At 38.9% G+C, this 23,848-nt stretch overlaps 1 protein-coding gene across 5 annotated transcripts in view; it reads left to right on the top strand.

Moving 5' to 3' along the window:
• SLC38A1 (solute carrier family 38 member 1) overlaps positions 1-23,848 on the top strand; it is a 179,477-nt gene that overhangs the window by 85,289 nt on the left and 70,340 nt on the right. For all 5 annotated transcript variants that reach the window (XM_058189939.1, XM_058189935.1, XM_058189936.1 and 2 more), the window contains 2 exons: positions 14,941-15,014; positions 22,998-23,090. In XM_058189939.1, coding sequence (XP_058045922.1) covers positions 14,941-15,014; positions 22,998-23,090 — 167 coding nt within the window. The remainder of the gene's footprint in view (positions 1-14,940; positions 15,015-22,997; positions 23,091-23,848) is intronic.

Below are 23,848 nucleotides of genomic sequence, written 5' to 3'. Positions count from 1 at the left end.
TATCCCCGGAATTCTATAATAAAGAGTTGGCATGAACTCTTACTAGCACCTCTCATTAGGTTAGCCTACATAATCATTGACAAATGTACCCAAATGTGCTGTAAACTATAGAATTGCAAGATCCAAATGACTCATATAACTGAGTAATGTTTTATTCTACAGGAAAAACATATTTGAGTGTTATAAACCAGAGTTGCAAGAAACTTCAGTACTGTGAATATTTCATCTAAATAAGTTTTTTAAAAAAAAACAAAACCCAATAACCCCAAACTCATTCTTAGCTCAGTATTCAATCTACAGTACCTACCTAAAACAATACCAGAGGAATAAAATAATTGAACATTTTTTGTATTGGGAGTTTTCTCACATTACAGCATTTGCTACCCATTGAGCTGTCTCTCAGCTAGCCTATGGATCTTCCATCAAAGGCAAAGGAAACATAAAAATTAGCATCCAGCCTGCTCTCTGGAATAAAGAGAGGAGAGGCAATAAAACAAGATTTACCACAAATGAGAACCAATCCACTCTATAGACAGTAATTAAATGCTTTAGAACCACTCCTGCAGCGTTTCTTGTTATGTTATAGCTGGGTTGGTGTTAATTGATAATGGTAGAATATGGAGCCCTTCCATTATCTTAGGGGCACCGGATACAGCACACAGGGGTTCTATGTAGTGCACAGGGTACAACTTTCAGTGCTATATTTGTCTCACTTTAACCAAACAGTCAAATGTTGCTATCTTACTAACTACTTCTTATACTTTTCAGTAGGATTATGAGTTGTACAACTTAGTAGTTATGCATGCATACGACATGGAGATATTTATTATCTACTGATATCCATACAGCAAGCAGTAATAATAGCTAGCTAAAATATCACCAGGTCTTATGAATGCAATTGTAGAATTTGTATAAACTCTTACAGACTTATGACCTATTCACAAATACCTTGCAGAATGCCACTGAGCTCTTTAATACCTCACAGGACAGAAGCAGCACTTTTGTACCTCTTGCAGGACATGACACTCATTTGTTCTGTAAACATGCAGCATCTTTCAAAAATAAAGCAATGAGCCATTTTTCCCTGTTCAATGCACTAATGCTGAAAATTTGCACAAATTATGACTCAATTCAATGGCCTTGTTTGCTCAGATTTATATTTATGAAGTTTAAAATTATCAGCTACAGATAATGCTCTCTACATTCGCGGCACAAATATTTCTGCAGTTGTTTTGAATAAATTTGACATACATGCTGCCTTGATCTAGTTTAATATAAGAAACCTAAAAACTCTTGAGACACTGCAGAATTTTCTAGGCCTTGTGCATATGTTTTGAATTTGTTGAAAGCCAGCACTGTTTGTACTTTCATGCCATTCCATGGGATGGTATTGGCAGTAATCTGTCTGTCTCAACCACATGCAATACAACAAACAACCTTTTCATGGTATCTCCTGGGAAGACATGGAAAAAAACACAAGCAACCTGTGAGAAAACCTGTAAGGGCAGAAAAGCCAAATACAAGTTAAACTCTTCCATTTTAAGCAAGACCATAAGGATTTTAACACTAGGAACCTTGATTTGATTATTATTTTTTTGCTGAAAGTATTGTGTGAGGCTTTTTAATAAATTACTATGAACAGTAGTTAATATGAACATTTCTTCTTGAGTCAAACAATGGAGCAAAATCAAGTTTAATAATACTTTTATTGTTTTTATTACTTAGAATAGAATAGAATAGAATAGAATAGAATAGAATTGAATTGAATTGAATTGAATTGAATTGAATTGAATTGAATTGAATTGAATTGAATTGAATTTTTATTGGCAAAGTGTGATTGGACACACAAGGGATTTGTCTTGGTGCATATGTCCTCAGTGTACATAAAGAAAAGATACCTTCATCAAGGTACAACACTTACAACATTTAATGATAGTCATAGGGTACAAATTTAACACTTAATGATAGAACACTTAACGATAGTCATAGGCTACAAATAAGCAATCAGGAAATGATCAATATCAGTATAAATTGTAAGGATGCAAGCAACAAAGTTACAATCATAAGTGGAAGGAGATGTGTGATGGGAACGATGAGAAGATTAATAGTAGTGCAGATTTAGTAAATAGTTTGACAGTGTTGAGGGAATTATTTGTTTAGCAGAGTGATGGTGTTCGGGGAAAAACTGTTCTTGTGTCTAGTTGTTCTGGGTTGCAGTGCTCTATAGCGTCGTTTTGAGGGTAGGAGTTGAAACAGTTTATGTCCAGGATGTGAGGGGTCTGTAAATATTTTCACAGCCCTCTTTTTGACACATGCAGTATACAACTCCTCAGTGGAAGGCAGATTGGTAGCAATTGTTTTTTCTGCAGTTCTAATTATCCTCTGAAGTCTGTGTCTGTCTTTTTTTTTAATTGAAAAAGTTTTACAAAAATTTTTTACCACTTAATTCCCCCCATCCCTCCTCCCTCTCCCTTTCCCCCTCCTCTCCACCCTTCCCCCCCACCCCCCCAGGACTTCCCAGAGCAGAATATAGGTTATTGCATCTAACAAACATAAGCTAAATTACACCAATAAACCATAATCCATAATCTCTCCTCTCCCTTTGAAACCTTAACTCCCCTTTCCCATATAAACAAGTAAATTAATACAATACAATTCTTACAATCACTCATAAACTATTTGACACTTCAGTCTAATATTTGATTTAAATATAATCAATCCAATTTTTCATTCCAGTGTATATCTTTCTTGTAGATAGTCTTCACATATACAAAGAATATTCTTTCGTAGACATTCTTTTGAGTACACTAAAGTTTCTGTTTTCTTTCTTAAGTCCATTAAAGTTAGTCCAACCTTCAAGTATAAACAATGTTCCATCTTCCAGTGTTTCAGTAACGAAAGTCCAACTACCAATATTAGATTTAAAGTCAATTTAGTCCTTATTCTTCTTCTACATATTAACAAATAATATCATTTTTCAATCCTTAATACTCCATCTCTTATTCTATTTTTATCATTACCTTATTTAACCACAAATCAAATTTTATTCAAAATAATTTACAGTATTACAATCACTCAAGTATTTAAATTCAAATTATAAATTCAAACAATACCATTTACATTTAATCCTAGTTATTCCCCCTATTTCCATCAGTGTAAATTACCAAATATTTTATAGCCATTTTTCATACATTCCTTAATAAAATATTTCTTTTTCTATTTTTATCAAAACACTCCCAGATCAAATAATACAGTTGTTAACAATTCAGCCATATATAAACAAATAACCTCACATTATAAATTCAAACAAATACAAATAAGTTTTTTACAAATTCCAAATAACTATTCTTACAAAAACCATATATAAATTAACCTTTCTTCTTATATTATATTGAATTTCAATTATAATTTATCCTTTCCCATAAGAAAAAACTCTTTTCACGTAACACTGTTCTTTATTTCCTCTTTGTACCTTTTTAGTAGTTACCCACCTCATTTGTTCCTCTACTTCCCCTATATTTCCTACTATTTCTTCTTCAGCAATTACAGACCCATCTTTCTCTTGTGTTTGTTTTACTTCCTTCTCCCACCCTTTTGCCATCTCCTCTCCTGTTCTCATCTTAGCTTTTAACAACAAAGGATTTCCAGCCTCTAATACATTAGTATAAAAATCTCTTGCTTTGAGAACTGTACTAAGACAAAACTTTCTTCCTTTATCATTCACTGTTAATCCAGCTGGAACATCCCATCTATACTATATCTGATGTTTCCTAAGTTCTTCCACCAAAAAGGCAAACTCCTTTCTATTTCTTAACATTTTAGAAGGAATTTCTTTCATCACTAATACATCTTGTCCTAATATTTGAATTTTATTTTTATAAAATGCTTGTAAAATTCCACTCCTAATCTTCTTGTTCATGAAATAAATCACGACATCTCTTGGTAACTGCCTTTGTTTAGCTATCCACGAATTAACTCGATAAATTTTTTCGATATGAGCTTCAAGATCTACTGGATGCTCTCCATTTATACATGTAAAAGTCTGTACAAATATCTCTTTTAAGTTCTCCTGCTTATTTTCCTTCAGTCCTCTAACTCTCAAGGCATATTCCATCAATCTATATTGCAATATAACAATTTCTTCATCTGCCCTATCCATTTTACTCTGAACTTCCTCTATTTTATTTTCCAAATTCAAGTTAAATTGATTATTCTGGGCCTCCTCTATTTTCATTTCCAAATTCAAATTAGCTTGATTAATTTCTTCTATTCTTCCATCCAACTGAATCATATTTTCTGCAATACATCGCAAAGCTGCCAGCACACTTTCACTCATATCCTTATTCCAAGGTTCCACTGTATTTTTAAGTTCCAAGATTGCTTTTTCAGTTTTCTCTATTTTATTTCCCAGATTCAAATTAATTTGATTATTCTGAACCTCCTCTATTTTCTTTTCCAAATTCAAATTAACTTGATCAGTTTCTTCCATTTTTTCCTCCAACCAGATCATACTTTTTGAAAAACATTGAGCTACTACCCCCACACTTTCAGTCATATCTTTATTCTGAGCTTCCAATGTGTTTTTAAGTTCCAATATGTCTTTTTCAATTTTACTAAATTTTTGATCTATTAGACCCTTTAGATATTCTTTCATGTCTTCTTTTAGCTTATATTTGAACTGGCAGAACTTCAACGTCCTTAAAAGCACTTAACTTAGTTTGCATAAAAGCCATTTTTGTTAAACTTTTAGGGTCTACAAAAGGAGAAGAGGGAAAAAAAGGGAAAAGAAAAAAGGCAATCTTCAAATCTTCTCTTAAACACTGTAATTAAATTAATCAAATCATTTAAAATCATTCCTTTGGCTTAGCCTCTTCATGTAACTCCAGCGCTGACAGCTTTAACGAGCACTTCCTTTAACTTTCGTTTTCACGCCTTGTTACACGCCTTTCCTCTTCTTAAAACATTCCAACCAAAAAAAAAGAGGAAAAATATATAATATAACTAGGGAGTTAAAAATTGATGCTTGCAACTGCTGGTACTCCTGATTTTGCTCTGTCTGCTTAATCCATTCCGAGTTTAAAATTGATGGCAGATGTGGTTGTGGCATTTTGCTCTGCCTTCTGCAGAGGCATCCCGGATCCGGAGCTTTCCGAGCTTGGGAGGGAGCCCTCACCCTCAAGCCTCCAGTATCATTCCTGGGGCTCTACCTTAGCTCGGTTGCTCACCTTTCCCTCTTCGCCTGAGGGAAAGGTTTCTGAGCCGCCAGACAGCTGATTTGTGCTGTCTGAGCGGCTCTACGAGATTGCGGGGCTGGCGGTCTAAAAAAGACCGCCATCAACGATGTGGCACCACAGGAAGTCCTCAAGTCCATGTCTGTCTTGTTGGGTTGCAGAACCAAACCAGACAGTTATAGAGGTGCAGATGACAGACTCAATAATTCCTCTGCAGAACTGGATCAGAAGCTCCTTGGGCAGTTTGAGCTTTCTGAGTTGGCGCAGGAAGAACATTCTTTGTTGTCCTTTTTTGATGACGTTTTTGATGTTAGCTTCCATAGATCTTGGGATATGGTAGAACCTAGAAATTTGAAGGTTTCTACTGTTGATACTGTGTTGTCTAATATTGTGAGAGGTGGAAGTATGGAAGGGTTTTTCCTAAAGTCTACCACCGTTTCTAGGGTTTTGAGTGTGTTCAATTCCAGATTGTTCCAGTCGCACCATGAGGCTAGTCGTTCAAACTCTCGTCTGTATGTGGATTCATCATTGTCTCGAATGAGACCGATCACTGTTGTGACATTTGTGAACTTCAGTAGTTTAACAGATGGATCGTTAGAGATACAGTCATTGGTATCCGGGTGCCCCCTCAATATTTATCTAACAAAATGAAATTCAACAGTGAAAAAAGTAAGGTTCTACATTTAGGCCAAAAAAACAAAATGCACCAGTACCGTATATGTGGTACCTTGCTCAATAGTAGTACCTGTGAGAGGGATCTTGGAGTCCTAGTGGATAACCATCTAGATATGAGCCAGCAGTGTGCAGCAGCTGTTAAAAAAGCCAACACAATTCTGGGCTGCATAAACAGAGGGATAGAATCAAGATCACGTGAAGTGCTAGTACCACTTTATAATGCCTTGGTAAGGCCACACTTGGAATATTGCATCCAGTTTTGGTCGCCACGATGTAAAAAAGATGTTGAGACTCTAGAAAGAGTGCAGAGAAGAGCAACAAAGATGATTAGGGGACTGGAGGATAAAACATATGAAGAACGGTTGCAGGAACTGGGTATGTCTAGTTTAACAAAAAGAAGGACCAGGGGAGACATGATAGCAGTGTTCCAATATCTCAGGGGCTGCCACAGAGAAGTGGGAGTTGGGCTGTTCTCCAGAGCACCTGAGGGTAGAACAAGAAGCAATGGGTGGAAACTGATCAAGGAAAGAAGCAACTTAGAACTAAGGAGAAATTTCCTGACAGTTAGAACAATTAATAAGTGGAACAACTTGCCTTCAGAAGTTGTGAATGCTCCAACACTGGAAATTTTTAAGAAAATGTTGGATAACCATCTGACTGAGATGGTGTAGGGTTTCCTGCCTGGGCAGGGGGTTGGACTAGAAGGCCTCCAAGGTCCCTTCCAACTCTGATGTTATGTTATGTTATGTATACAGAGAAAAGAGAAGTGGGGAGAGCACACAGCCTTGGGGGGGCCCTGTGCTAATTGTACAGGTATCTGATGTGATTCTGCTTAGCTTCACCTGCTGCTTCTTGTTTCCTAGGAAGCTTGTGATCCACTTACAACTCTGTTCAGGTACCTGTAGTTTAGCTTAGCTTAGTTTAGCTTAGTTATAAGAGTGTCTAGAATGATGGTATTGAATGCTGAACTAAAGTCTACAAAGAGGACCCTTGCATAGGTCTTTGTAAATTCAAGATGTTGGTAAGATGTAGTGCAAGCCATATTAACAGCATCATCTGTTGATCTATTTGTTTGGTATACAAATTGCAAGGGGTCTAACAGCAGATCCGTGTTGGTTTTCAAATGGCCTTTCTAAGGCCACTAGCGTTTCAAAGATTTTCATGTCTACAGATGTTAGAGCAACTGGTCTGTAGTCATTCAGTTTCTTGATGGTGGGCTTCTTCGGCACTGGGATGATAGTAGAGCGTTTGAAGCAAGAAGGAACATAGGACATCTCTAGTAATTTATTGAAGATATGGGTGAAGATGGGGGCTAATTGGTCAGCACAGACTTTTAAGCAAGAAGGAGTTATCTTGTCTGGGCCTGGAGCTTTTCCTGGCTTTTGTTTGTGAAATAGGTCTTGCACTTCCTTTTCTGTGATCATTAGGGGTTGTGAACCCAATGGGATAGGTTCAGTTGAAGGAGGCTTGCCTGTTGTTGGTGTGTCTGAGATGGGGTTTATGGAGATAGGTGGCTGTAGTTTCATTTCAAACCCGCAGTAAAATATGCTCAGGTCATCTGCCAGTTGTTGATTTTCTTCAGCCTGGGAAGGAGGTTTGCCATAGCCGGTGATATTTTTAAGAGTTTTCCACGTGTTTGCTGGTTCATTTGTTGAGAACTGATTCTTTAGCTTTTCAGAGTACTCTTTTTGCTGTTCTGATCTCCCTTGTTAATACATTTCTGGCCTGATTGTAAAGCAATTTATCACTTTTACTGTCGGCTTCCTCTTTGGAACGAAGTAGCTGCTTAAGTTTAGGTGTGAACCAAGGTTTGTTGTTTACTGTATATTTGCAAGTTCCACATAGGTCTTCACAGAAGCTGACATATGATGTTACAATATTTGTGAGTTCATCCAGGTCTGCAGAGGTATCTTCAAAAATATTCCAAAGCAAGCCTGTAGCTTTAATTTTGCCTCCTCAGTCCAGGTCTTCATTTATTTAATTGTTGATTTTGTGGCTTTAAGTCTTTGCCTGTACAAGGTGAATCATGCAATGGTCAGAGTGTCCTACAGCTGCTCCTGGTAAAGACCAATAAGCATCTTTTAGTGTTGTGTAGCAATGGTCTAAGGACAATTGACATGCTGAAAGGATTTTGGTAGCTCTTTCCTTAAGTTTGCCTGGTTTAGATCTCCCAAAATAATGGCCAGTGAATCGGGGTATTTGGCTTCAGCCTCCATAATTTGGTCAGCTAGAGTTCGTAATGCCTTGTTTACACAGTCTTGTGGTGGGACATAAACAGCAATTAGAAGAAATGAGGAAAACTCATGAGGCGAATAGTATGGTTTGCAGTTGAAAATTAATGCCTCTAGGTTTTCATCACAGAATTTGTATATTACAGTTACATTCTGAGACCAGCTGTGGTTGATATATAAGCATAAGCCGCCTCCGTTCTTTTTTCCGGATGTTTCTGTAATTCTGTCTGATCGTTCAATCTGAAACCCTGGGATGTGCAGGTTACTATCTTCAATTGATTCATATAACCAGGTTTCAGAGAAGGATAGGACTGCTGAATTGTAAAGATCAGAATTGTATCTGTTTAAGAGGAGTATTTCATCCATCTTATTAGCAAGTGAACATACATTGGTTAGGAAAATTGAAGGCAGAGGAATTTTATTTCTCTTATTTCTTAGCTTGATTAGAATTCCCACCCATTTACCTCTCTTTCTCTGCTTCCGCCATTTGGTTTTTTTGGTAATGCATGGCTCCAGGGAAATTGCTTCTTCCTGTGTTAGAATCTCCTCTGTGTTTGTAAAGACAGGGCGGCGGGATGTGTATGTGTGTGTGTGAGATCACAGAAAGCTACTCCTTAAAGAAACATTGTTTAATTTTTAGCAGATGGTCTCATGAGTAAGAAATCCGTAGTGAATCACAGAGAATAATTAAAAATAAAGAAACTATTAGAGAGCATTTCACCGAGGCAGCCTTCAGTGGTGCCATCTTGGATCAAAGATTATTGTTTATTATTTTTATTATATTATGTATCTTACCACTAGGTACTATAATGCAATATAAATGTAATTTCTCTGAGGACATATTTCAGGTAGTTTTTCCTTACCATTTCTGAGACTCACTTCTCACTGAACTGGTTAACATTTTATTTATATACACAAGTTTCAGAGCTTAGGCTTCCTTCATAAATCCTCTCCTGTTACAGTCAGAGTCAATGATTATTATTTGCACTGTATGAATCCAGACTGTGGTTGGGCTCAGCTATGCTATAAAGAAAGAAGCAAGTTTAAAAGCATTGGAACTTCTTAAGTGATAAGATTAATTACATTTCCTCACGTTACTTTGTGAGGAAAAAAAGCAAATAATTTTAATAGAAAGTTGAAATAAACTTACCTTGAAGCTAGGATGGAACAGGAGAAGTAAGAAAGAAATGTAGAAGCCAAAGGTTCACATGGGCAGGTAGAGATAAAATGTACCTTATAATTCGAATGCAAATGATTTCACTATCACACAAATTATCTTTTAGCAATAGCAATAAATCTTATATAAGACTTTACAGCACTCTGTAAGTGGTTTACAGTCTCAGCATAAAATCCCCAACAGTCTGGGTTATTTTATTGACCTTGGAAGGATGGAAGGCTGAGTCAATCTTGAACTGATCAACATCGAACTCCTGGCACTGGACAGAGTCAATACTGCATTCTAATCACTGTAATGCTGCATTCTAACCACTGTGCCACTGGTTTTAGAAAAATAGAAAAGGACTTTTAAAGAAAAATATTACAGGAATTATATTTCTTCAAAGTGGCTTACAAAACAACAAAAACATTTATTTCTTTATTGAAAATAAGAGTAGTAAATACAGTGGAGATCATTAGAGGAATTAGTCATAATGTAATGCATTATGGATAAAATATTGCCTTATAAGACTGCTTATGCTAACAATAAAAAGTTGCATTGTAATTGACTATATACTATATTAAATAATGATTTTAAGAGCTTGACTTCACTTGCCCCAGAGTGATGTGACTAATTCACATCAGATCAAGTAAGCATATTTTGAAAGTCTGGCTCAGGGCATCTGCTATGGGTTCAACAGTTCTTGAGTAAATCTTATTCATCCAAGCATTAACAGAGGAACTGAAACTTGAGCTGTGCTATAATAAACATCATGCTATAATTGGTATGCTGTGTAGAAATGGCAAATATTTACTGGTTGAAATTGTTTATATTCTGTCCACTCCATATAGATACTAGTAAGATTTTTGTCTACCTCAAAATTGTTAGGGGCATGAAACCACTACAGTTACCATGTTTGTTATTTAGAACTTAATGAACAATTTGGGAGGTGGTATGGTGATTATTACAAGCTACATGTGATTTCACATCCCCTCCCCACAAATGCTAGTTGATTAAGTCTGATACCATTCAAGAAAGGCACACAAACTCCTATACTATTTGATGGTGAAAAGAACATATAAATGTAATTTTTGTATAAAAGTTGTGCTTGAGTTGATTTCTTACCAAGTAATACAAATACAGATTACTGTAGCAAAATGTAGGATTTTTAAAAGAAAAAAAAAATCTTGGTTTAATCAATAAATATTTTGACCAAATCTGAATAATGGTTGTTGAAGAGCAGAATCTAGACATTTTGCTTGTTTAGATGTATTAGTAAATAATCTAAAGCAGGGGTATCAAACTCAATTTCATTGAGTGCTTGCATCAGGGTTGTGTTTGACTTCGGGAGCGGGGGGACAGGGTGTGTCACCCAGGGGTGAAATGCTCCCGGTTCGGACCAGATCGCATCATTTGGTAGTGATGGCGGTGGGTGGTTCGGAGAACCAGTAGCAAAAATCCCTGCCCACCCCCCGCCGTGCCCAGCTGAGCCGTGCGATCATCAGTGGCTTTTTTTTTTTACTTTTAAAAGCATTTTTTCAGCCAAAGAAAAAATGCTTTTAAAAGTTAAAAAAAAAGCCTCTGAGGATCGTACGGCTCATCTGGGATTGTCAGAACCCTTTAAAAACATTTTTTCTACAACCTCTTTGGCCAAAGAGGCTGTAAAAATGCTTTTAAAAGGCTCCTCTGGCGATCCCAGCTGAGTTGCCTGATCATCAGAGGCTTTTAAAAGCATTTTTTCTCTTTCGGCCGAAGAGGTTGTAGAAAAAAATGCTTTTAAAAGTAAAAAAAAAAGTTGGCCACGCCCACCCAGCCACATTAGCCCCCCCCTGCCAAGCCACACCCACAGAACCGGTAGTAAAAAATTTTACATTTCACCCCTAGTGTGACCAGCTCGATATCACTCTTGTCTGGGGCACCTGTGGGGGCCTGAGAGCTCTGCCAGCAAAAACTGAGCTCAGGAGGGCCGCACACGGCTCCGTTTTCACTGACAGAGGGTTACAAGAGGCTGTAGCAGTTGAAAACAGAGCTTGCGTGTATTGCATGCATCCCTCCCGAGCTCCATTTTCTCTGGCAGAGGCACAGACTGCTGTTTCCGGGGCAGCCCTGCGGGCCAGATCTAAGCACCCCATGGGCCAGGGTGAGTTTGAGTTTGACACCTCTGATCTAAAGGCATCCTTATTAATTCTGGTATATATTATTAAGCACACCTGAATACTCAAGTCTCTGAAACACATCTTCAGTAAGATGGGTATAAGGGTCTTTTCCATTAGATCAACTATGGTAATTATTTCAATGAATCTATATAATCTTGACTCATCTCATTTTAAAAATAGTTATTAAAGGAGAAGAAAAGTAATCATTTTATACTAAAATATCCAGAGACGCAATTAATTTCTAAACTTCCAATGCTAAAAAGTTAAAAAGCATATATTTGAGAAATAAATTCAGAATTTATCTTAGAAAAGAATTTTCTAAGAATTTATCTTAGAAAAATAAGTCATTTTCACTATTTACAGTTCAGTCCTTCATATTTAGAAACTAAAAATATTTTTGAAAGGTTTTACTTTCAAATAAGTAGTAATCGAATAGAAGTTTCTGATAATAAATTTTTGTAGTTATATAGTTTAGTCAGATTATTAGATACTAAATGACAGAATATCCTGTCCATATTTTAGCTATTGTTTCAGTTGTTTTAAGAATAAATTGTGGGCATAATATTGGATATTTCCTAATCCAGAAATCGTTGGTCTCTGGTATCAATATTTTACAGAAAAATACCGGTAATATGGAGCTGAATTAAACAAAAAGATATTTGTGACATTGTATACTAAACCACTCCAGATTTAGTCAGGTAATTTAATCTATGTAAGGTCTATAAGGCATAGGTCTTTCTTTGTTGTTATTGTTTTCAAGTTTGAATTGCCAATTTTCAGCTGTTTCTTCGATCTAGTAGTGGCCAGGTATACCACTAAGCTTCTTTCCAACTGTTTTTAATGGGTATGATAAGGTGAATTGTATTTATTTTGTTTTGGAATAAAGCCAAATATTTATTTATTTATTTATTTATTTGATTTTTATACCGCCCTTCTCCCGAAGGACTCAGGGCGGTGTACAGGCACAAGTAAAAACAGACAATACAATATACAATTTAAAATGCAAGTTAAAAAACTTATTATAATTGGCCTAAAACTTTAAAATATATAAAAACTAAAACCCCATTTAAAAATTAGTAGTAGGAAATTTAAAATCAATAAAATTTAAGCCAGCCGCGCGCGAATGAAAAGATATGTCTTCAGTTCGCGGCGAAAGGTCCGAAGGTCAGGTATTTGGCGTAAACCCGGGGGAAGCTCGTTCCAGAGTGTGGGAGCCCCCACAGAGAAGGACCTTCCCCTGGGGGCCGCCAGCCGACATTGCTTGGCGGACGGCACCCTGAGAAGTCCCTCTCTGTGAGAGCGTACGGGTCGGATGGAGGCATGTGGTAACAGCAGGCGGTCCCGTAAGTAAATATGCTGATTGTCAAAAATTTTAAGACTAAATTTTTCTAATTTTAGATTTGTTTTAGCAAATTAGTAATCTCACATATGTTATTTAGACTCTTAAAATAACATCTTTTAAATGATCCTAAAATGCCCCATTCTAGAATGGAATTTATGCCTATTCTCCGTGGTCCAAAATGTCTGGTGATTATAATACTTATGGTCTTGCTCCACCTAAGCCACTCTGCCTAATGTTAATTTTTGTCACACAAACCAATCTGCTGTCAGGTAAACCAGACAGGAAACATTGAATTAATTCTATTTTATTGTAAGGTTATGTTAACAGAATCTTGCAAATCTGAAGGTACAAACTTCACACACACCACTTGCCTTCATTAAGGCAGATCTTTCTTAAGTTTCTTACTCTGAACATTAAGTCACTGGGAACTGTTGCCTCTTTTGTCTGTTTGTGTTCTAGGCAGTATATCTTCCTCTCCTTTCTCAAGTTCATCTACACATTCCATTACATCTATACAGTGTGCGAACAATGAAGATGAGAAACCACAGAGGTGGCAATTTTGTTAAGGGTGTTTCTCAACAGCAAAGCTCCTCTTATGATCCTCATATGAATTTCTCAATCCTGACTTCTATTACTCAATGCTCTTGCTCTTACATTATCCCAATAAACTGAATCTGCAAATCAGATTCATACTGTAGTTAACTGCAGGACAATTTGAAACCATAAAACCTGAAATAGTCTCTGATTTTGCAACTCTGTCCGAATATTTGGAGTAAGACCTTTTGAATGTGCAGATAGCCCCTGGCTATACAACTTGAAGACAACCCTTAGTTATGAACAGGGCTGCTTGTTACAAAATACTGCCTTGTTACAGTACTTAAAATGGTGGGTGGCTGATTGGCAACATGATCCAACTCAAAATGGCGGATGAACTACTGAAGCTGTGCAGTGCTTTCATAAGTGTCACAAAGTAGAGTGTGTGCTTTTAACTGGTATATAGCCTGATTTCAGTAACTCATTATTATTATTATTATTATTATTATTATTTTATTATTATTATTATTTATTAGATTTTTATACCGCCCTTCTCCCGAAGGACTCAGGGCGGTTCACAGCCATAATAAAAATAGAACAATATACAATTAAAACAACAATTAAAAAACTTATTATATATGGGCTGAGATATAAAACAATATCCTATTAAAATTAAACTCTCTAAACATAAAATTATAAAATTTAAAAATCACGAAGCCAGTCCCGCACGGATAAATAAATAGGTCTTGAGCTCACGGCGGAAGGTCCGAAGGTCAGGCAGTTGGCGTAATCCAGGGGGAAGTTCGTTCCAGAGGGTAGGAGTCCCCACAGAGAAGGACCTTCCCCTGGGGGCCGCCAGCCGACATTGCTTGGTGGACGGCACCCTGAGAAGCCCCTCTCTGTGTGAGCGTATGGGATGGTGAGAGGTATTTGGTAGCAGAAGGCGGTCCCGTAAGTACCCTGGCCCTAGCCAGGGTACTTGAAAACATTGCAGAGCTTCAGTGCTTTACTTTTTTTGTCATCGTAAAGAGTTATAAACCGAGGGCAACAGAAATTGGTCTATATTGAGATTTAGTGTGTACAATTCAGTTGCAATTCAAGTTTTGCTAAGAACACATTGCTCCTGCATAAACAGAATTGTGATTAAATACCTATTATAATTTTGGCACAAATTCTAGATAAACATAAAGTAAGATTGAGATAGTTCTAATGAAAAAGTTCTTCAGCAAGTATTCTTAAAATTGATTTTCTGAGTATTTCAGTGTAAAGAATTTAAGCCAAATATCTAGAATTGGCAAAAATATCTACTTGTTTAGTATTAATAGCTAAATTTAAAGTTGTTACACTCAGAAGTGTGTGAGCTCCAGTGTCCTCAAAATGCTTGGTCCAAAACCCTTTAAGACCAAATGTCAAATTTCATTCAGAGCAGTTATTTTAATATATGATTTGCCATTTGTCACAGTGTTATTGAGAAGGCAGCCAACCTGCCTTCCCCCAAGTAATTATGTTAACTTAAGGGAGATCCTTATGGTTTAAATTAAAGTTATATTCATATTACTGCTTTACTCATGTTTTATATTATAGTGCTAAAATTTTTATTGTTTTTTTCTTATAGGTTGCTTTTAATTTCAGTGACACTGCTCTCCATTTATTCAATAAATCTCTTGTTAGCTTGTGCAAAGGAAACAGGTAATTCATAAAAAATTATATTATTTCACTTCCAAGGAATAACATACAGAAAATGAATATGGTATATAAAATCCTAAATCTTCCACCCTATTTTGTTTTGCTTTATTAATTCTAAAAGATTTCTAAAAGAAAAGAATTCTAAAAGAAATTAAATATGCTTTGTAAACCAAGAAAAAATAGAGCCATTGTTTAGTTTTGCTCTATTAAACTAAAAAAGTATATAATGCCATAGTTCAAATATGATCTTAATAAGATAATGAGGTTAAACAGTATATGAAAATGTATGTTTTAAAAGTGAAGGGAAAATAAACTGGGTGAAAACCATAAGAACTTTCAGAGTCAGTTTTCACCAGTTGTGCCAATATGATGTATCCAATAAATTGTTCTTTGAAGAATCTATCTGCCTTGGAGTTCTGCTTTTTATGGGTGCATTACCATATTTTTTGGACTATAAGACACACCTGACCATAAAACGCACCTAAATTTAGAAGAGGAAATCAACCAAAAAAAGTTTTTGGCCTCCTCATGCTCCATTTTCAGGCCTTTTTTGGGGCCTTTTCCAGCCTTTTTTCTGCCCATTTTCAAGGCTTTTTTCTGCCCATTTTCTAGGCTTTTTTGGGTCTGTTTTCAGCTTTTTTCAGCCCATTTTTTTGGCTTTTTTTAGCCTGTTTTTGAGGATTTTTTTGGCCAATTTTCAAGGCTTTTTTCGGCCCGTTTTTGAGGATTTTTTCAGGCCATTTTCCCCCAAAAAAGTGGCCAAAACGCCATGAAAAAATGGACGAAAAAGCCTCAAAAATGGGCCAAAAAAGCCTTGAAAATGGGCCAAAAAACCCCTTGAAAACAGGCCGAAACCTCAAAACTGGGCGGAAAAGAAGCCCAGAAATGGGCTGGGAAAAGGCCTGAAAATGGGGCATGTGGAGGCAAAACAACGGCTGGTGGGTGGGGCTTTGGCAATATTTGGTCTATAAGACACACAGTGTCAAGGTTCCAGAAAAACCTCTTCTGCATAAAAAAAACTCTGAAGCCATTGTCTTTCAAAGTTCTTTACTAGCATAAGGAAACTGGCACATGATGAGTGAAATTCCAAAACTGAAACTTCCGGATTCTTTTCTCAGTTATACCAACCCCAAGAGTCCCACCCCCCTAACCCCTTTGCCGGTCACATGGTCTAACGTTCTTCCACTTTATTTGAAACCTCTTCTTGCCACTCCTTCTGCAGATGCGAACACAATCCGACCTTAACCGCTTGAAGAATGTTACCATACTCATCATCTCCCCTTCTTCCCCTCAAGGGAGAAATGTGGCAGTGTCTCGAAATCTACGGCCTAGTATGGTTTCCAGGCCTGACAGGCGTCCCCCCTTGCAAAAGAAGCTATATCCTAGGAAAGAAAACAAAGAATTAATAAAGAAGAGTGTTGGTGTTCCGCACTTTCCCTTCTACCCCCCTCTCCCCCCTCCAAGAGGTTTCTTAGGTTTGTCAGGGAAAGTGTTGTGAAATTGTTTAATCAAATTGTCAGCATTTACTTTCCAACTTTTGACCCAAGTAGATTCCGATAATGGGTATCCTTTCCAGTGGACTAAATATTGTAATTGACCTCTGTATAGTCTAGAGTCAAGGATTTTCTTGATCTCATAGTGGGTTTCACCTTGGATTATCAAGGATGGTGGGGGGGCGGGAGGTAGAGGTCTCAGTCCAGATTGTCTAGCAGGTTTTAATAAGCTGCTATGGAATACCGGGTGTATTTTTCCCAATATTCAAGGGAGTTTAAGTTGGACGGTTACGGGATTAATAATCTTTACAATGGGGAAAGGGCCCAAAAATTTTGGACCGAATTTTTTGCTTGGTATTCTCAATCTCAGATACTTAGTAGATAAAAAGACTTTATCACCAATGTGAAAAGGGGGTTGAAGGGAACGGTGTTTGTCAGCTTGGGCTTTATATTTTTGAGCTGCTACAGCTAAGGCCTTTTTTGTATTTTTCCACCCTTTTTTCAATGAATTCATCCAGTCCGTTAGGGAAACGGAAGTGGGGGGTTGCACAGGGAGTTCAGGCATTGGAACGAAGTCCATGCCGGTGGTTATCTGAAAAGGAGTTAACCCCGTGGTGCTGTGTACAGCATTATTATATGCAACCTCTGCAAATGCCAACAAATCCGACCAGTTCTCTTGTTGGTAATTTACATAACACCGTATGTATTGTTCCACCATTGAGTTCAATTTCTCAGCCGCACCATTGGTCTCAGGATAGAACCCAGAACTAAGTCCTTGAGATGACCCAATGGACCGTAGGAATCCCCTCCAGAACTTGGCCGTGAATTGAACACCCCTGTCGGATATTATCCTTTTAGGAACCCCATGTAGTCTGTAGATGTGTTTCACAAAGAGCTTTGCTAATTTTCTCGCCAATAGCAATCCGCTGCACGAGGTGAAGTGGGCCTGTTTAGAGAACAAATCCACCACGGTCCATATCACCGTATTTCCCCCACTAGGTGGGAGTTCAACAATGAAATCCATGGCAATCTCCTCCCAGGGTCTCGTGGGTTCGGCCACGGCTTGTAGGAGTCCGGGGGGTTTCCCTGGTCTGGATTTCATGATGGCGCAGGTGGCACAGCTCCGCACATAGTCTTTGACATCTGATTTCATTTTTGGCCACCAGAATTGCCTTCTAGCCAAGTAGAGAGTTTTCAAAAAACCGAAGTGACCTCCTAGGCGAGAGTCGTGGCTTCTCTGTAATACAGCCAGCCGCATAGCGACGGGTACATAAAATTGGTTCCCTTCCAGGGTAGTCCATCCCTTAAGGTGAGGTCTGTCAAGTTTTCTTTAACCCAAGCATCATCAGTGAGTGCTGATTTTAATTCCGCTACTAGTTTATTTGGTGGGATGTTAGCACCACGGTGTGATCGCGGTTGAGTAAGTGCTTGGCTGGCACCCTCTTCGCGTTGGCTGTCAAATTGCGGTTTCCTAAATAGGGCGTCAGCCAGTAGATTTTGGTCGCCGGGGATGTATTTGAGGGTGAAATGGAACTGTTTGAAAAACTGAGCCCATCGAACTTGTTTGGGAGAAAGTTTTCGAGGGGTTTTTAAGTATTCAAGGTTTTTGTGGTTCGTCCACACCTTTAACGGTTTCTTCCCCCCTTCAAGGAAGTGTCTCCAGGAGAGGAGTGCCCACCGCACTGCAAAGGCTACTTTTTCCCAAACTGCCCATCTGCGTTCAGTGTCTGTCAGTTTTTTAGAAACGTATGCGCAGGGCATAAGATTGTTGTCGTATTCCGTTGCAATAAGACAGCCGCTACCACTACATCACTTGCGTCAGCTTGGACCACAAAAGGTTTATTTGTATCCGGGTGTTGAAGAATTGGCTCCATCGAGAATATGCGTTTCAGGTGTTCAAAGGACCGTTGGCAGTCCATTGTCCAAAGTAGGGATTGGTTAGGTTTGGGTTTGGCGGGTGATGGTCCAGTTTTTAGCAAGTCTGTCAATGGTAGAGCTACTTCTGCGAAAGAAGGAATGAATTTGCTGTAAAAATTTGCAAATCCCAGGAAACTTTGAAGTTGTTTACGTGTGCGTGGCGGTTGCCAATCAAACACCACTTTCACTATTCCTGGGTCCATTTCGATACCTTTGTTTGATATCCGGTAACCTAGGTAGTCTAGGGATTCCTTATGGAATTCGCATTTGGAAAGTTTCACATATAGTTTGGCCGCTAGGAGTTTTTTAAGGACTTGTCTGACTAATTTGATGTGTTGTTCGATATTGTTTGTGTAGATAAGAATGTCATCTAAGTAGACAAAAACCCCATTGTAGAGATGGGGGTGCAGGGTTTCATTAATTAGTTGCATGAAAACCGCTGGAGCCCCCTGGAATCCAAAAGGCATGACACAGTATTGGAAACTGCCCAAGGGGCAGTTGAAAGCCGTTTTCCATTCATCACCTTCCTTGATGCAGACCCGGTAATAGGCTTCCCTTAAATCCAATCTGGTGAAAATTTTGCCTTTTGCTAAGTGGTTCAACAAATCGTGCATTAATGGTAATGGGTATGTGTTCTGTATACAAATCACATTGATATTTTGAAATCAATGCACAATCTAAGCGAACCATCTTTCTTCTGTTTAAATAGCACGGGCGCAACTACCGGTGATTTTGCCGGTTCAATGAACCCCCTGGCTAGGTTAGTGTCAATGTACTTCCTTAGTTCTGACATTTTGGCTGGCGTCATTGAGTACATTTTGGGTTTAGGTAATTTTGCCCCCGGGTGCAATTCAATTGTGCAATCAGTTTGTCGGGGGGGGGGTAGGAGGTTACACTCATCCTCGCTAAAAACGTCTGCTAAATCCATGGATGCTTTAGGGATGCATGGTTCATTATGAGGTGGGTTGGATATTGTGGCTATTGGTTCCCCCTGGTGGTCATTTTGGATAAGGTTTTTGTCGGTAGGGGGAACTGGGTCTATGGGTCCAAAAGCCCATATAATTTTCCTGAATCCATCCTCCCATTTGATTGTGGGTTCCCATTTGTCCAGCCAAGCTAAACCCAGGATGATGGATTCTGACATCTTGGGAATTGCTATGAATCTTATAAGTTCATGATGGTCTCCAATTTCTAAGTGAACCAATTGCGTGATTTGGGTCGCTGGAACGTCACCAATTAAGGTTCTATCTACTTGGTGGAATTTAATCGGGTGTTTCAAGGGAAATGTTTTTATATGCAGTTGGGTGACCATAGAGGTTGAAATTAGGCATCTGGTGCATCCTGTGTCCACAATAGCCTCTAAGTCTTTTTTGCCCCCTCCCCCTGGAATTATTAACTTTACTTTGATAGCAAAAGGAGGAATGGGTGCACTCACCATTGGGTTGTTTTCCCCATCATTTGAGTCGTCAGGAGGTGAATCAGTTGACGGAAGGTCAGTGGGGACACCCCCCTCAGTAGGGAGGTGGGTGTCCACGGCTTGTATTGCAAAGCGACTGGTATTCGGGTTCTTTCGACGGGGTCTGCATGCTTGGGTAGCAGTTGGTGGGCGATACTGTGGGAGTGGTGTTGGAGCCAGGCAAGCTGAACCCCGGTGTCCTAGTTTTCCACAACGGTAGCATTTAATTATTGTTGAAGATTGAAAGGTGGAGGGTGTGGTAGGTTTTAAGAGGAAAGGTCTTGTAGGTAGCCGCTGTGGAGTTGTAGTTGTTAATTGGCTTTGGCGGGGGTTGAAATTTTTTTTTTTTTGCATTTATATCCCGCCCTTCTCCGAAGACTCAGGGCGGCTTACAGTGTATAAGGCAATAGTCTCATTCTATTTGTATATTTACAAAGTCAACTTATTGCCCCCCCAACAATCTGGGTCCTCATTTTACCTACCTTATAAAGGATGGAAGGCTGAGTCAACCTTGGGCCGGGCTTGAACCTGCAGTAATTGCAGGCTACTGTGTTCTAATAACAGGCTCCTTACAGCCTGAGCTATTCTGGCCCTATTTCTGTCAAGAGCTACGGATACGTTGTACCAATCACTTAATTGTTCTGGGATTCCTCTGGTGGAGCAGGCTTTTCTGATTTTTTGATCGATTGCCTCTTTGAAATAGTGGAGGAGGACGCGGTGTGGCCAATGTCTAAGGTTACCAGCAACTCTCCGAAAGTCCCATACAAATTCCTTTAGAGGCCTGTTACCTTGTCTCATCGTTTTTAAGGTGGTTTCAGATTCTGCAATTAGGTCATCATCTTGAAACCGGTTGCGAAGCAATGCAATAAATCTGTCAACATCGTTTAATTCAGAGGCACGTTCATTGTGTAGTTGAGCTATCCACTCTGAGGCCAGCCCGATGTTCATACCATCCGAGATGGCGTTGATTAGGCTTCTTTCTGATCGGTATTGATGTTTATATTGTTCAACGTAAGCCTCAATTCTGCTAAGGAAGTAAGTCAAGTGGTGTGGATTCCCATCAAAGGTTGCTTTGAAAGCAGGAGGGGCTGGGTGAGGGGTGGAGGTGGGTTTAGCTGGCCTGCTTGCGGTTAAAGAGGAATTTGTGGGATGGCTGTTGCTGATTGCTATAAAAACGCCTGTTGAGGGGGTAGGGCTGAAGCCACCGTGGCTGGTTGCTGAGTTGTAAAGGGGGGTGGAATTCCCCCTGGCTGCTGAGAAGAAAGTCCTTGAAATGCTTCAGTTGGTGCGACAAAACCCAGCCGGGGGCCCCCAGGAAAGAAAGGTGCTGAAACCTCTGGTTGCCATTGGTATTGGACCCATCCCTGTGCAGGATAAAATGCCCAACCTGGAGGAATAGATGCAGCAGGAGGTAGCGTAGGCTTCGGCTGGTGAGAAAAGTCAATTGGGGGGAGTTGCGGTTCCCCCCAAGTCACTTGTGCTGCCTGAACTCCCTGTTGTGTGAAGGAGGGAAGGGAGGGCCTCCTGCGTTCATCGGAATGGCTTCGAGCTTCAGTAATTTTCCCCTCTCTGCTGGGAGGGAAGATGAATTTAGGCTGAGCTAAATTCAATGGCTCTCGAGGGAGGTGAGCTGAGCTTATGCGAGGCCTCACTTCCAAACGCTCAAAAGTTTCCAGGAGGTCCAATAGGGATTGTGATTTTAGGGGGTTTCCCAGGCCCCAATCCAACGTCTCTCCCGATTCTCCAGTTTTTACTGCCCTCCATTGAGATTGAGAAGAGGGAGGGGGCTCTCCATTCCACCCTGGGGAAATGTTTTCTCCCAGGGATCTCATTTCTTGCAATTGATGGGGAGGGGTTTGGCCGGAGCGACAGCTTACCCATGAATCGGAGTCTTTAGGCCGTGCACCAAGCTGACGCACAGATTCCACAACTTCAGGCTTTTGAGTCATATCTTCCGATGGGAAGTAGGTGATCTCGACCAAGTCCTCAGATTCCAGCCCCACTGCCCCTTCAAGGGTTTCTGCTTGCTGGCTCTCCATCTTCACTGGGTCTTCGCACCGCTGTGGAGTTTGCGGAGGCTGGGGCCCAGCACCTCTCTAACGGGCCCCCAGAGCGGAGGAGAGGGTACCATTAAGCCAAAGACAGTTAGAGTTTTGGAATAATGTCAAGGTTCCAGAAAAACCTCTTCTGCATAAAAAAAACTCTGAAGCCATTGTCTTTCAAAGTTCTTTACTAGCATAAGGAAACTGGCACACGATGAGTGAAATTCCAAAAAGTGACACTTCCGGATTCTTTTCTCAGTTATACCAACCCCAAGAGTCCCCCCCACAACCCCTTTGCTAGTCACATGGTCCAACATTCTTCTATTTTATTCAAAACCTCTTCTTGCCACTCCTTCTGCAGATGTGAACACAATCCGACCTTGACCGCTTGAAGAACGTTACCATACCCATCACCCCCCCCTTCTTCCCCTCAGGGGAGAAATGTGGCAGTGTCTGGAAACCTACGGCCTAGTATGGTTTCCAGGCCTGACACACAGACATTTTCACCCCCTTTTGGAAGATAAAAAAAGTGTATATAGTGCAAAAGTACAGTTCTATAGTGCAAAAAATATGGTACTTGGAACACTGACGTTCCCATCACTACAACCTCACAATATTTTTTGTAAACCACCACCACAGATATTCATTGAATGAAAATTATGGTTGATATCCTTGCAATTTATTTTATTTTAATTTTGAGTAAGGGTAAAAGCACTTTTGTTACTTCATGATCAGAGAGTTGTATGAAGACAGCAATGTAACATTATTTTCACTCTCCTACTGTTCAACCAGAAGGAAAGAAGGCAGCAATATTGGTTCACAAGTGTTCTCTACTTTTCAAGCTTATGAGAAGTGAAGATAATAGCTTCAGACTTTTTTTTTTTACAAAGAACTGGAGAGAATAAATGCTATGATGCAGAGATGCTTTCTGCTTCTTATGCTTTACATCTCATTTGTCAGTTAAAAGATCAAAAAATAGAATATGATATACATAGGTATGCAACAAATGTACAGTATATGATTAGAGATACTGTTCCTTGTGATTAATTGCCATCTCTCTTCATCTTGGTTTAACTAGGCTGCATGGTTTATGAAAAACTCGGAGAACAAGTTTTTGGCACTCCAGGAAAGATTATTGTTTTTGGATCTACATCTCTTCAGAACACTGGAGGTAAATAAAGTCTAAAGAAGCAGGAAAAAAAATAATTCATTCAGTAGGTCTGCTTAAGCATTTCATACTGGGAAGCTGCACTGGCTGCTTTGAATCATTTGGAGAACTGCAGAAGGAGCCAGTGATCCATAGCTATTCACATATGTGTCCATTTACTATCATCCACATGTATACCATTCCTTTTCTCACACATAAACATAAAAACGCATATGGGATCAGGGCAAAAGTGAATATGACTAAAATTTACTATTCCCAGCAGTCAATGGGAATGTCCACAGGGAGAAAAGGATAGGTTTTTTTTTTTATTTTACATGTGGAACAGAAATATTTGCAGGCACACTAAGCCATAAGTTGCTTTAGCTATTGATTAATAGCTGATTTTAAAACAACTGGTGAAACTATAATATTAAATTATACTTTGAAGTGGCTTTAATATTACATCTTTTTCTGCAGGTAATTAATTGTAGATGTACTATTGGGATATACTATCGTACAACAAAAATATTTGTTTTCATTTGATTTTCCCTTTCTACTATTTCATTTTTTATTATTATTTTTATTATTATTATTATTATTATTATTATTTTATTGGTGCAATTTCTATACATGGAAGAAAAAAAGCACGTATTCCATTTCGCTTAGTACCCATGTTATGAGTTTTGCCAAATATTCTCTTTTGACTTGAAAATTATACAGAAATGTATATCACTGTACACTTAAGGCACAATTTCTTGTTTTCTTTTTACCATGCTTTCCTC

This window comes from Ahaetulla prasina, chromosome 7 (genome assembly GCF_028640845.1).
Source record: "Ahaetulla prasina isolate Xishuangbanna chromosome 7, ASM2864084v1, whole genome shotgun sequence".
Taxonomy (NCBI): Eukaryota; Metazoa; Chordata; class Lepidosauria; order Squamata; family Colubridae; genus Ahaetulla; species Ahaetulla prasina.
Note: the sequence above shows the minus strand (reverse complement) of the source record. Positions and strands in the feature narration are given on the sequence as shown.